Source organism: Microplitis demolitor, chromosome 2 (assembly GCF_026212275.2).
Source record: "Microplitis demolitor isolate Queensland-Clemson2020A chromosome 2, iyMicDemo2.1a, whole genome shotgun sequence".
Classification (NCBI taxonomy): domain Eukaryota; kingdom Metazoa; phylum Arthropoda; class Insecta; order Hymenoptera; family Braconidae; genus Microplitis; species Microplitis demolitor.
In genome coordinates, this window is record NC_068546.1 from 7,251,411 (window position 1) to 7,264,636 (window position 13,226).

General features: G+C 31.0%; 1 protein-coding gene across 4 annotated transcripts in view; it reads left to right on the forward strand.

Moving 5' to 3' along the window:
• LOC103576719 (G protein-activated inward rectifier potassium channel 3) overlaps positions 1 to 13,226 on the forward strand; it is a 111,963-nt gene that overhangs the window by 59,978 nt on the left and 38,759 nt on the right. For all 4 annotated transcript variants that reach the window (XM_053736939.1, XM_053736941.1, XM_053736940.1 and 1 more), the window contains exons 2-3: positions 4,261 to 4,361; positions 4,449 to 4,695. In XM_053736939.1, coding sequence (XP_053592914.1) covers positions 4,469 to 4,695 — 227 coding nt within the window. In that variant the 5' untranslated portion in view covers positions 4,261 to 4,361; positions 4,449 to 4,468. The remainder of the gene's footprint in view (positions 1 to 4,260; positions 4,362 to 4,448; positions 4,696 to 13,226) is intronic.

Consider the following 13,226-nt stretch of genomic DNA (forward strand, 5'->3'; position numbering starts at 1 on the left):
TGCTTACTGGGAACTAACACGGGGGCGTGGCTTAAAAAACATGTTGAAAGTAGCTCACACTTTTGAATGCGTAACCCATACGATAGTAGAATAAACAAATTGAAAAAATTAAAAGAAAAAATATGCATGATACTGGACAAATTTTATCTGTCAGCCATTCAATTAAATGTGTTATAAACCGCGATTAATTAATTTTTTTGATTTTTTATTTCTTGAAAATTTAACTTTCGCAGCAGGGTTTGCAAAAAATACGGGATGCTACACGTAGACTAAGAAGCGAACATGACAATCATGATCACGCTATTCACTTTAACCCAGAAAAAAATTTTTTACATAATTAGATATAATCACATATAATTATATAAAATTTCATATAATTATCTAAAATTTCATATAATTATATAAAATTTCATATAATTATATATAATTTTTTATAGTTATATATGATTATATCTCATTATTTTGAACTTTTTATACTTAATTACATATGAATATATATAATTGTATAAATTTATATAATCATATTGATGTAATATTAATTTAATAACCACATGCCAGGACTGGTTAGTAGTTGGGATGTTTGAAAAATACGCATATTAAGAAACATAACAATATTTTTATTTGTCACAACACATAACATCACTGGGTTACATAATTAAATCGTTGATTTAATTAATTAATACTGATGAATGTTTGAGCTCATGAATACGTGATAAATTGAATACAAATTATAGACTTGAGCTCGATTATTTGATTGAAATAAATTGTGATAATTAACTTGAGTCTATGCTGGAACTTACTCAATAAAAAGAATGTCATGATAATAAGTAACATGAAATCAGAGTTTACAGAGCGAAGTTAATAATTGAACACTTTAATAACTATTTTTAAGAGCACCAAACGCATAATATTCAAGTATAATAGGTCTTGAGGAAATTGAGTGTGAGTTTAGTTGATTGCAATGAGTCTATAATAAATTAAGCTGATTCGAAATTGTTATTGAACACGTGGCAGCATGATAAAAGAGACTGACGAGCGAGAGTAGTATTAAAATTAATAAATTGAACGTAAGAATAATCAGAATAGTTGTTAAATTGAGTCTTTTAACTCTATACGCAATTGAATTGATTAATAATAAATAATGAAGCACCTGTAATGGTTTCCGTCGAAGTACTCGATAAAAACCGTTTGGATCCAACCAGATATGTCTGGATCTATTTACATCTGTTTATATCCAAATACATCCAAATATTTGAACTTACTAGATATTAGCATATATAATTATATCTGCTCAGATCTAATCATATATTAGCAGATATAGAGATGTATTAAGATTAATATCCAAGTAGATATACGCATATTCAAGCATATATAAGTATATCTGCTGAGATCCAACTATATATAAGCACATATAAAAATTGATATCCATGCAGATATACTTATATCAAAGCATATTCAAACATATATAAGTATGTCTGCTCAGATCCAACTATATAAGTAAATATAAAGATTTATATCCAAGCAGGTATACTTATATCCAAGCAAATATATAAGTACATAGAGTTATATCTGCTCAGACCCAACTGTATGTATGTGGGTATATAGATGCGAAAATCATTCATATCCAAGCAGATATGCGTGTATCCAAGAATTTATGACTACATCCAAAAATATGTATCTATATGTAGTCATAGTTGGTCAGATCCAATAATATTTATATACATTCAAGGCTCCTGAATCGTCGAACTGTCGTGGTTCTACTAGGAATAAGACATTAAATACAGAAATTTTTTGTCTAATTATATACGAATATCTGAGTTATATACGGAAATTAAAAAATTTTTTTTTTCTTACTGATTTTGATGTATACGTTATTTAAATCATATACCTGATATTGTAATGAATAAATAAAATAAATCAGTTTGATCAATGTTTCTGAAGTATTTTTTTTTGACTTGAATACCAATTGACTTTTGATATATGTTATACATAGGTTCATTAAAAGCATTAAGAGGTAATAGCAATAAGATCCAAGATGTGAGTAGATATTGTTTTTAGAATGATCTTAGGTATAATATATGTATACATGAATTCATTAGAATGTAGTGGAACTTTAGATATAGGTGCTTAAATCTATGTAATTTCTTTAAAGATCGATATTTACGCAGATCTACTTTGATACACTTATATATTCGTGGATATAGGGAGATCTGTTTGGATCTCTTTGGATATTGTCAGATCTGTCTGAATCCGCTTGGATCGTGCCAAAATTTGGATCCAAGCATATCTGACTGTTTGGATCCGTTCATATATGCTTGGATCTAAACATTTTTTATCGGGTAACCTCTTGTCAATTATTCTTAATCAATTATTTTTATGAGTTATAATGTGAGAATCATATAAATAATTATATAATTATAGAGCTCGGTGATTTCTTGATTTGTTTAAATTAATATTTTAATTTCTTTTCTCGAGATAAGCGCAAAATGATAAGATTTTGATAACTTGTGTCAACACTTGAGATTTTACGTTGTGAAAAATAATGGCGCCGGTTTTCTTGACACGAGTTAGGAAACGGGCAATGCAAATGCGTCGCACCACGCATGATCAAATTTAGATAGTGTAGCCACTAGGCCCCAGTAGGTGCTGCTTCCGATCGCCGGAAGTGTGACTACATTTGAATCCAAATGTAGTTGTTATTAGGCAGCACATATATTTATGTATATAATTTTATATAAATATATGCATAACGATATTATTTTTTATGTAATCATACATATTTATACGTTCAGTATAAAAATAGAGATAAAGCTCTAAAAAATATAAGCGACAGCTCATTTGATTTGGAATGACGTCTAGAAAAATGTATCTGGAAGATTTATTAGTTGATAAAAAATTGCAATTGTTATTACCAAATTAATCAAATTTGGTTCTTCTTTAATCAGACGGAGGAGTTTCAAAATCTCCTTATTTAATTAATTCTAATAAACCAAATATCACTTATAATAAAATTAATAATTTAGTTTAATATATCAGAAAAGTTTCAATAAAATTATTCACGTAACAGACTGACCGAAATAGAACTGATCGTTGGACTAAGAGACTAGATATAACAAAACTTATTGTTAGGCCGACTCATATAAATTGTAATGAGTCCTGGTGATAGAGTAGGGACCTCGCTAAGCGTCATTAGTCCACTCTAGGTGATGGCCAGGGCCTAAGTCTTCGAGCAAGTATTTGCTGGCCCTTTTATATGTTAATATTTGTGATAATTTTTTAAAATTAACAAAAAATGAAAAATCCAAGAATCATTGTTAAAAAATGTTTTTTCGATAGATATTATGTTATTGCTGTTTTGCATCCAACAATAGCATTAAATTACGTTCGAAAGAAATTTTTTACATCATTTCTTAAGATATTTCTATTGATTTTTGTTAAGATTTTTATGAACTAATAGACAAATTTAATATTTTCAATAAATTTTCTTTTACTATTTGATTCTCTTGGTAAAATTATAGTTTTTGAAACAAAAGTTTTTCTTAACAAAATTTTTTATTGTTTACAATTGTTTTATTAACATTTCGATTGTTTAAATGATAAGAAATTATTTTTTTTTTTAAATCATAATTGGTATTTCTTCATAGGTTAAAAGAAAATTTTGATAAATGATTTCATTATTTGTTAATTTAACAACTTATAAACGAATTCTATAAACTGTTATATTTTTTTTCTAGAACTAAAAAAAAATATCAAAAACAGGCAAATGCATGACAGTACTAAAAAAACAGTTTTTCTATTTTTTAAAACACTTTTATACATTACACAAGACCGAAGTTGAATCGGTCTCATGATTTGTCAAGTAACGAATTAATATAACTTATAAACTATTAGAGATACGATAATAACATTCAGGTGGTTTTTATGATGGATCAATTAATCTTTTAAATAAGTGAATGACCAAGTTTATAACTATTTTTTATCAGCTATTATATTCATTTTATAAAAATTTTATATTGTGTTAACTTTTTCGTATCTTTTATGACTTATAACTTGTTTAAATTATGAAATTATAACTATGAACATCATAACAATTATGTTTAGTCATGAAATATCTACCAATCAACCTTTAAGATCATATCCATATATTATATAGTTTAACCAATGCAACAAGTACTGTTTAAGCTTATTGATCTATGAGTTATAAGAATGAATATGCCATCGTCTTTGATATAAGAAGTAATCACATGCTAACACTTACAGGCTGGCTTCATTTTCCTCATTGATTTTCAATTGATAAAAGGACTAATCAACAATTGGATTCATGGAATGCGAAAGAAAAAAAGTGATATTAGATAATACAGGTATATCAATAATAGGATTATGATAATCGATTATTGCAATGAGAATCAACAATTTCAAAGTTGAATGATTTCGGAAAATTATTTCAGTTCTTAAGTATTGGTGAATTATGGAAGAACCTCAGAAACTTTTTAGGTTACCAGGTAATGTCGAAGAAGAAGAATGTGAAACCGAAAATAGTGTAAGACAGAACGACAATCCATCTCATGCGGAATCTCCTTTGCTCTGTCAGAAGATTCGCAATGTCTCTTCAGCGATACCACGTAATCTAACTTTAGTTCGTGAAAATACACAGGCCAGCAGTATTGGAAATGTCGGTCGCCAAGATTCTACTAGGTAATTTGCATTTAATTATTATTTAACATTGAATAACATTCTTTAAGATCTATTATAGCTGATATTCATTCGATTCTTGTTTACATTCCCTGCCTTGACAGTTAATAGTTTAATTTTGGTTAACGATAGTACTGCACTGTAAAAAAAGATTCCTGACGTCAGACCAGATTCATTTGGCTCAAGTACTTCGTGCATTCGGATACAGCCAAGCTCGTCAAGCGATCGAGTCTACCACCCTTTATGCTTGACAGCATATTTTGCTCCAACTGAGAGTTTCTTGAGGAAAGGTGCCGAGTCGTTCAAACTAACTCTATAGTATTCGATATAAATCAATAACTTTTTTCATTTAGAAAAAAAAAAATGAAATTAGTTCATATCACTAATGCTGTTGGTATAATAACGACTCTGGTTTTGTATAAAATAATTAAAAATTCCACTCAAAGTAAGATGTAAGCTGTTCCAAGGTTTGAATTTTGAGTTCAAAAAGTTTTACTAAAGCTAATGAATTATAGTGTTAAAAGTAATATTTTTTTAGATCCATAGAAACTATCCTTGCAATTGATTCAATTAAAAATAGAATTATTTAAAATTACAGCATTACATTGATCAAAAAAAAAAAATAGTAATATGAATCAAGTGAATATTGCCTTTAATTATTTCATTAATAATTGTTTAGTAACAAGCTTAGACAATTTGAAAAGCTTCGTGCATTTCCGATACATCCGGGAGTTGCCAAACTCGCTACTGACCTCAAGGTCAGAATAGTGTCGGGTCACTCGCTATTTGGCCCGACACATACAATTTCTTGCTCATGACCGTGTCAAGACGGCATGAGAATCCGCTACCAGCTGACCAATCAGAAAAATTTGTGGCTAACTATTTCCTGTTGGCACATTTTTAAGCCAATGGGAAAATTCGTTACTGTAGCCATGCTGTCACGTAACCACCGAGCGCCAACGAAGAAGGACGACGCCGTCGCAACAGCAATCTACATCGTGCAGTCATACTAACTACTACGTGTTCTAAAACCGCTTAACTTGTTGCATTCGCTATCGCTTATCTATTTTATCGTATACGCTATCTAATGTTAATTCTCAACATATCTAACTGCATTAAGTGTAGAGCACTCGGCGCGATACCGACATGGTCTGGGTTCGATTCCCAGTTCGGGCTATTTATATTTTACTCAATTTATCTATGAATTGTCTTATTGAGAAGGTTTGCATGTTTTAGGTTTCCACTATATTAAACTGGCTCTACCAGTTGAGCTATCCGGCACTATACTATATTCCGTTCAATTTTATCTATAACTTATTGAGCCACACCGTCCATCGTACGGTATTACACCAATTTAATATAGTGGAAACCTAAAACATGCAAACCTTCTCAATAAGACAATTTATAGATAAATTGAGTAAAATATAAATAGCCCGAACTGGGAATCGAACCCAGACCATGTCGGTATCGCGCCGAGTGCTCTACCAGTTGAGCTATCCGGCACTATACTATATTCCGTTCAATTTCATCTATAACTTATTGAGCCACACCGTCCATCGTACGGTATTAACGACAATTTAATATAGTGGAAACCTAAAACATGCAAACCTTCTCAATAAGACCATTTATAGATAAATTGAGAAAAATATAGATAGCCCGAACTGGGAATCGAACTCAGACCATGTCGGTATCGCGCCGAGTGCTCTATATATAAAGTGTAAATAAATATCCAAACTATTTATTATTAATTTTGGTGTAATTTTTAATTGTTGAAATTCCATCACACTTAAACCAGATCCTTCTGCGTATTCCCTCACTTTACATTCTTGTCCTTCGAGCCGGATCTGGTGTGGGTTTAACAATTGAAAATTATTAAAATTTAAAATCGTAAAAAAATTGTGAGAAAAAGTGTGTGGTGTAAGTGATCGTGAAATGAAAATCGCTAAGTGCCGTAGGCATTGCTGAACACTGCTAGAGTGTTGTCCGAGGTGATCGAATTTACACACCGGTGTAAAGAGTCTCTTTAGCTTTTTTGATTGAAAACTTAGCGTCAGTTCCACGTGTATAGCGTCCATTTTGTATGCCACGTACATCCAAAATGATCGCTGAAACACAGTTGCTTTGCAAATGACTCGCATCGACACGATGCGGAACATGGCTACCCGCTTACAAAGACACGCTATGTTGACAACATCTATGAAGGCACAGATGACCTCGCTGAGGCAATTCAAGTTGCTCTCGACACAAAAAAATCGGTCTGTCAGTTAGCCCTGCAGACTAGCCCCAAAACTTCCCGCTGTTTTCAAGCTCCTTAAGCTTGAAAAATTGTTGTGAATACATTTTCGAGCTATTCAATACTATTGTATGCCTTTGTTTTCGTAACAAAAACGTTTTTTAGCATTTTTTCTCCAATGATGTCTCTTGAACGAATTGACCGATTGAGGCGGTTAGGGTGGCAATCGACGCGTTTTATTGGGTTCTACAGCTGATCAGATTTTAAAACTGATTTATGTAATCGTTGTTAAAAAATTGCGAAAATACTCAAAAAAAATTTTTTTTTTTAATTCTTTCGACAACGGTTTCTTTTGAACGAATGAACCGATGTTGATGGTCGAAGTGGCATTCGACGCGACTTATAAAGCTTCAGAGCCCAGTAGATTTCGGAATCAATCCATCAAGCAAATTACAAGTTACCCAAAAAAAACATTTTCTAAAAAAGTTTATTATTGGAATATCTCTGAATGAGCCATACCGATCAAGCTCAATTTTTTTTTAACGTTTGGACATTGACAATCGGCGTTGGATAACACCTTGACGATCAAAATCGGTTCATCCGGTTAAAAGTTATAGATATTTACATACTCACATACACACAGTCGGGCATTATCTTGAAATTAGTCAGAATAGCTTCCTAGAACTTCGAAACGTCAAGATCTCTTCAAAATTTTATTATCGAAAATCGGACCGAAACTAATAACTTCGCGAATTTTTTAAAATTTGCAATTTTCTCAGCGGGAATTTGAAAAAATGTGTGTCGCAGGATGTTTTCAGCTTGCTAAGTGGGCAAGTAATTGAACGGAATTTCAGTTGAAACCCAAGAAGATACAACAAAAGAACTTGCGGATGCTACGCTATCACCGTTTCTTCGTCAAGAATGGAATTTATTTCGAGATGAACTTAATCAGATCTCAAAGATTCAGATACCTCGCTGGAATCATGTAAAAAATAGTGCATCAATCGAATTACATAGATTTTCTGATGCTTCACAACTCGCTATGGCTGCTGTCGTCTATTTAAAAGTTACTGACGCTACTGGAAGCTCCAATATTTCGCAAATGTGTGCTAAAACATAAGCTACACTACTGAAACCCATAACTATACCAAGAATGAAGCTCAATACCGCTGTCTTACTCGCTAAACTGGTACTCTATGTCAAGAAAATCTTGAAACTTGAAAATGTACCAATTTTCATGTGACAGACTCCGCTGTATACGTAACGGGGATACAAAACAATCCAGGTAGATAAAAAGTCTACATTCGCAACAAAGTCACCAAGATACAAGAATTACTACCAAGTATCAACTGGGATTTTGTTCCAAGGAAACTTAACCCAGCTGACTGCGCTTCAAGAGGTTTAACAGCAGCCAAACTAGAACAGCATTCTCTATGGTGGACGGGATCAAAGTGGCTCAGTCCATAAAAAGAAAACTGGCCATCTTTTGACATCCCTACCCAGACGGTATCACATCGTGAAGAGCGTCCAGATCTGATTTTTACTATCCTCAAGATAGATTAACTACCACGTTTTCTAAAACCGCTTAACTTGTTGCATCCGCTATCGCTTATCTATCTTGTCGTATTCGCTATCTAATGGTAATTCTCACCATATTTAACTGTATAAAGTGTAAATAAATATTTAAACTATTTATTATTAATTTAGGTGTAATTTTTAGTCGTTAAAATTCCATCACACCTAAACCAGATCCTTTTTGCGCATTCGCTCACTTAACAATAATTAAATGAGACAAAAAACAATTTTTTTCTTATGTATTTATTTATTTTTAATGTTGTTATTATTATTATTATTATTATTATTATTATCATTATTATTATTATCATTATTATTATTATTATTATTATCATTATTATTATTATTATTATTATTATTATTATTATTATTATTATTATTATTATTATTATGATTATTATTATTATTATTATTATTATTATTATTATTATTATTATTATTATTATGATTATTATTATTATTATTATTATTATTATTATTATTATTATTATTATTATTATTATTATTATTATTATTATTATTATCATTATTATTATTATTATTATCATTATTATTATTATTATTATTATTATTATTATTATTATTATTATTATTATTATAGTAGAAATCGTACTTGTTGAACACACACAATTAGTACGTTACTCAGAAAAATAATAGCCGTTGACGAAAAGAAAGAAAAAGTTATTTTATTGTCCGGAGACACACATACAGTGTAAGTATTACCGATATACTTGACTAATGATTTTAGAGTATTTTTACACGGCGAGGCAACAAGATTGCTGTTACGAATGAGACAGAGATAATCCGTAATTCTCAGAATGGCTCGAATGAAATAAAATAAAATATAAAATAATTTTTATATTTCGGCAACGCGTTAAATTTCACTATCATATAATTATTACACGTAATTAATTGTTAATTACACAGCACGCGTTTCACTTGTTTATTAAACCAAATCAATCAGTCGTACACATACTCAGTTCTCGTGCCGAGGCTTCGGCTTGTTCACGAAAGGCGATTATTGTTCACTCGGGATCAATTCACTATCAATTAATTTAACGGGTCGTTCATCAAAACTGGAATTGTTCGTTACGGCGTATATCGAATTGTTCAAAAATCGGAATCGAAATTGTTCTTTTGATCGAGACGAATTGTTCAAATTCAGAAACGTGGCCGTTCAGTACGGCGACTATCCTGGATCTCTCGTTTCAATCCATGTGTTCAATCGATTCCTTGGTCGAAGTCGAAATTTTCGATTCTAGATGGCACTAGAATTTGCACATCCGGTAACAATTGATGATTTCAAATAAATTCAAACCACGAGTCGATGTCGAATTTTTTATCATGTTACAGTATATATATATATATATCGGAGGGTCAACAGATAGTTGAGGGGTACTCTTAGTACCGTCATTATTAACACCATTATTTGTAGACATTTTTATTTAATTAACAAGATATCAGATAAACAACAAAATGACGATCGTCACTCACAAAATTACTCTCGAGAAGATTTCATAATTGATTAGAGTATTACAAATAATTCAAGTATTACAATATAGTATAAACTAAGATTAAAGTTACACAATGTTAAATATTCACTAAAGGCTAAATATTACAATAACTACACTCAAATAACTATATGGATTATAATATACAAGTAGTATAACAGTATTCACTAATTTAATATACAACTCAATCGTAGAGTTAGCAAAATATACGCGACAGTAAATTTAGACTTGAGAACGAGTACACGATCAGGAGGAGACGAGATGCTCTCGACTCAATGTCAAACAGAAGTGTAACTTCGAAGAGCCCACTCAAAAAAAAAATCTGGGCGTTGGTTGACTCTGCGGGCCAGCTTCAAAACTTCCCGCTGTTTTCGACCTCAAAAAGCTCGAAAACATTAGTGTAGATACATTTTCGAGCTCGAAAATGCTATCACATGCAATTGTTTTTTTACGATCTTTTCAAGCTCTAACAAGTTACCTGTTATGTTGAAGTTTGAAAATTCAAGAATCGAAAATCATCAATGAAGCGGTTTTTAAAATTTAGTTCCTGTTTCTGTTCAGTAAAATAAGTGTATTGAGGCAGAAATCAATGTCAGTGATCAAAATCAAGATTTAAATAAGTTTTGTCTCATGTAAGAAACAATAAAAAAGAAATATCCGATAAAAATATTAAAAACTACGTTTTATCGATTTTTTTGTTGATAATATGATTTAAACTAAAAACCAAGTTTAATGACATTATATGATCAGAAGAAACCATAAAAAAGATGAGTTAGTATGATATCAGGCACATTTTAGTACGTTATATTATGATTTATCCGGAAAAAATAACATAAAATGTTATTTATTTAACTTTTCAACGCCGATATCTTTTGAACTAATCAATCGATTTTGATAGTTGACGTGGCAATCGGCGCGTTTTATTGAATCCTAGAGCTGATTAAAATTTGAAATCTATTGCGTCAGTCGTTTCGAAAATATTTAGAAAAAACCGTTTTTCACCATTTCTTTCTCCCGCGATAACTCTCGAACGAATTATCCGATTTTGATGTTTGAGGTGGCAATCGACGCGTTTTATTAAGTACTAAAGCTGATTAGATTTTGAAGTCGATCGTATAAGTCGTTTCTGAGAAATCAATAAAAAACTAAAAAAAAAAATTTTTTTTTTCGTAATTCGCAAATATTTTCGAGTCTATTCGATCAAATAATCAGAAATTTTCAGAAAAGTTGATGGCCAACAAGCTCTTTCGATTGCCACCTCAACCATTTAAATCGATTCATTAGTTCAAAAGTTAAAAAGAGTTTACATACATACACACACACACACACACACACACACACACATACACACTCTCGGACATCATTCTGAAAATAGTTAGAATAGCTTCCTAGGACCTCAAAACGTCGACATTTGATGAAAACTCGATTGTCGAAAATCGGGGTGAAAACAATAACTTCCCGAAATTTTTGAAAATCGTCAATTTTCTTAGCGGGAAGTTAAAAATATAACAGAGTGTCTACTACCTTGGTCGTCCTTTTTTAAGAGCGCCACTGGAAGTATTAAACGGTCTTCTAGAACCGGGTCTCACTTGTTCAGGGTCGTTGTAAATTTATTTGTAAGAGAAGGATGAGAAAGGATAATTTATAATTAGCTAACACCTTATTTGAAATATCAATTTTAACCTTTTACTTGTATTATAAACCTTTTCAAACTAAAATCTTTTAACTTATTAACCTTATAACCTTACGACCTTATGACCTTGTCCAATTTTGTCAACTATCTTTCACTATCACACATACACTCTCATGCGACTGAGTCCCCTTGACTATTATTACACACACGCGATTTCTTTAACCTATTCCACGTGGTAAACACGACCCTCTACGTAGCTAAAACCTGAAACTATTTCCCGTGCGGTCCCCTGGACCCTGTAAGTGATCACCAAAACCTTAATTAATTAATTCACACGGCCCCCTTGATCCTTTACGTGATGACAACCATAAAACACTTAATTATCACTAACAGTGAGTAAGATCACGTCAAGTGGACCCCCCATTTTCCACTAGATCATGAAAATTAAATCTATGTAATTTTTTCTTGAGTAGTCACGATGAAAAATCAATCCTTGAAACGATTTTTTAAAATTTTCATTTTTACAACAATTTTTTTTACAATGAAAATTTTAGGTACTTTTAATTAAAAAATAGAATTCAAATCAACCGTTAAAGATAAATTGATGAAATTTTCAGGGTTTATTGTTAAATATCTATATTTTATTAAAATATTAGTAGCTTAAAATTATTTGTTTATTATCCGATTGTTAATTAACTTTTAAGTAAACAAATGAAAATTTCATTGACTTCTCGGTAAAAAAATTAAGTTTTTTTTCATTGGTTATATGCATTATTTATTAAAGTTTAAGATCCCGAAAGAAAATTTCACTGCTCGTGATTAGTTTTAACAATATGAATTTATTTATCACCGCGCGCCAGGCGCTCTCAATGCAGCGCGCGGCCGAGCGTCTCAGGCTATATTTCAGCTTCGGTCAGTAATAATTAAAAATAGCAATTATAAATATTATTATTAAACAAATTTAATTCCTTTGAACAATATCATGAATGATACAATAAAATAGTTTTTAATTGGGGAAATTAGACAGAAAAAATTAATAATTAAATATTAATTTTTACAAAACCATGTAATCTATATTTATTTTTTTTTTTTAATTGTTAATGAAAACTTTATCATCTTCTGAAACGAGCTTACACTGCAGTGATACACCATCCAACGGTTTGTAATAATGATATTGGAGAGTATTTTTTATCGTCACTGTTCGTTCGAATCGCTGTCGGTACTTTTGTTCATGTAAGTCATGATCTTCTTGAGAACAAAAAGCAAAATTAATTTTTTTGAAAGAACTTTTGGCCCACTCGAATAAGGAAAGAGGTGTTGTTATATGATTATTTACGTCTCGTTGGAGGCTAGTACGATAAGCCTGTCTTTTTACACTCCCTGCTAAGCCATCACACGCTCCTTTGTCATGAGATATGGTAAAAAAGTTCCACTCTGCTTCAACAGCAAAATCATTTTTGTGATTAATTTAGTTTGCAAAATTATATTTATTTTTATACTGTGAAGCTGCTCCATCAGAAAAGTACTTAATTTTTTTAACGTTACCAGCACCAAATTTATTTTTCAAAAATTCAATCAATTT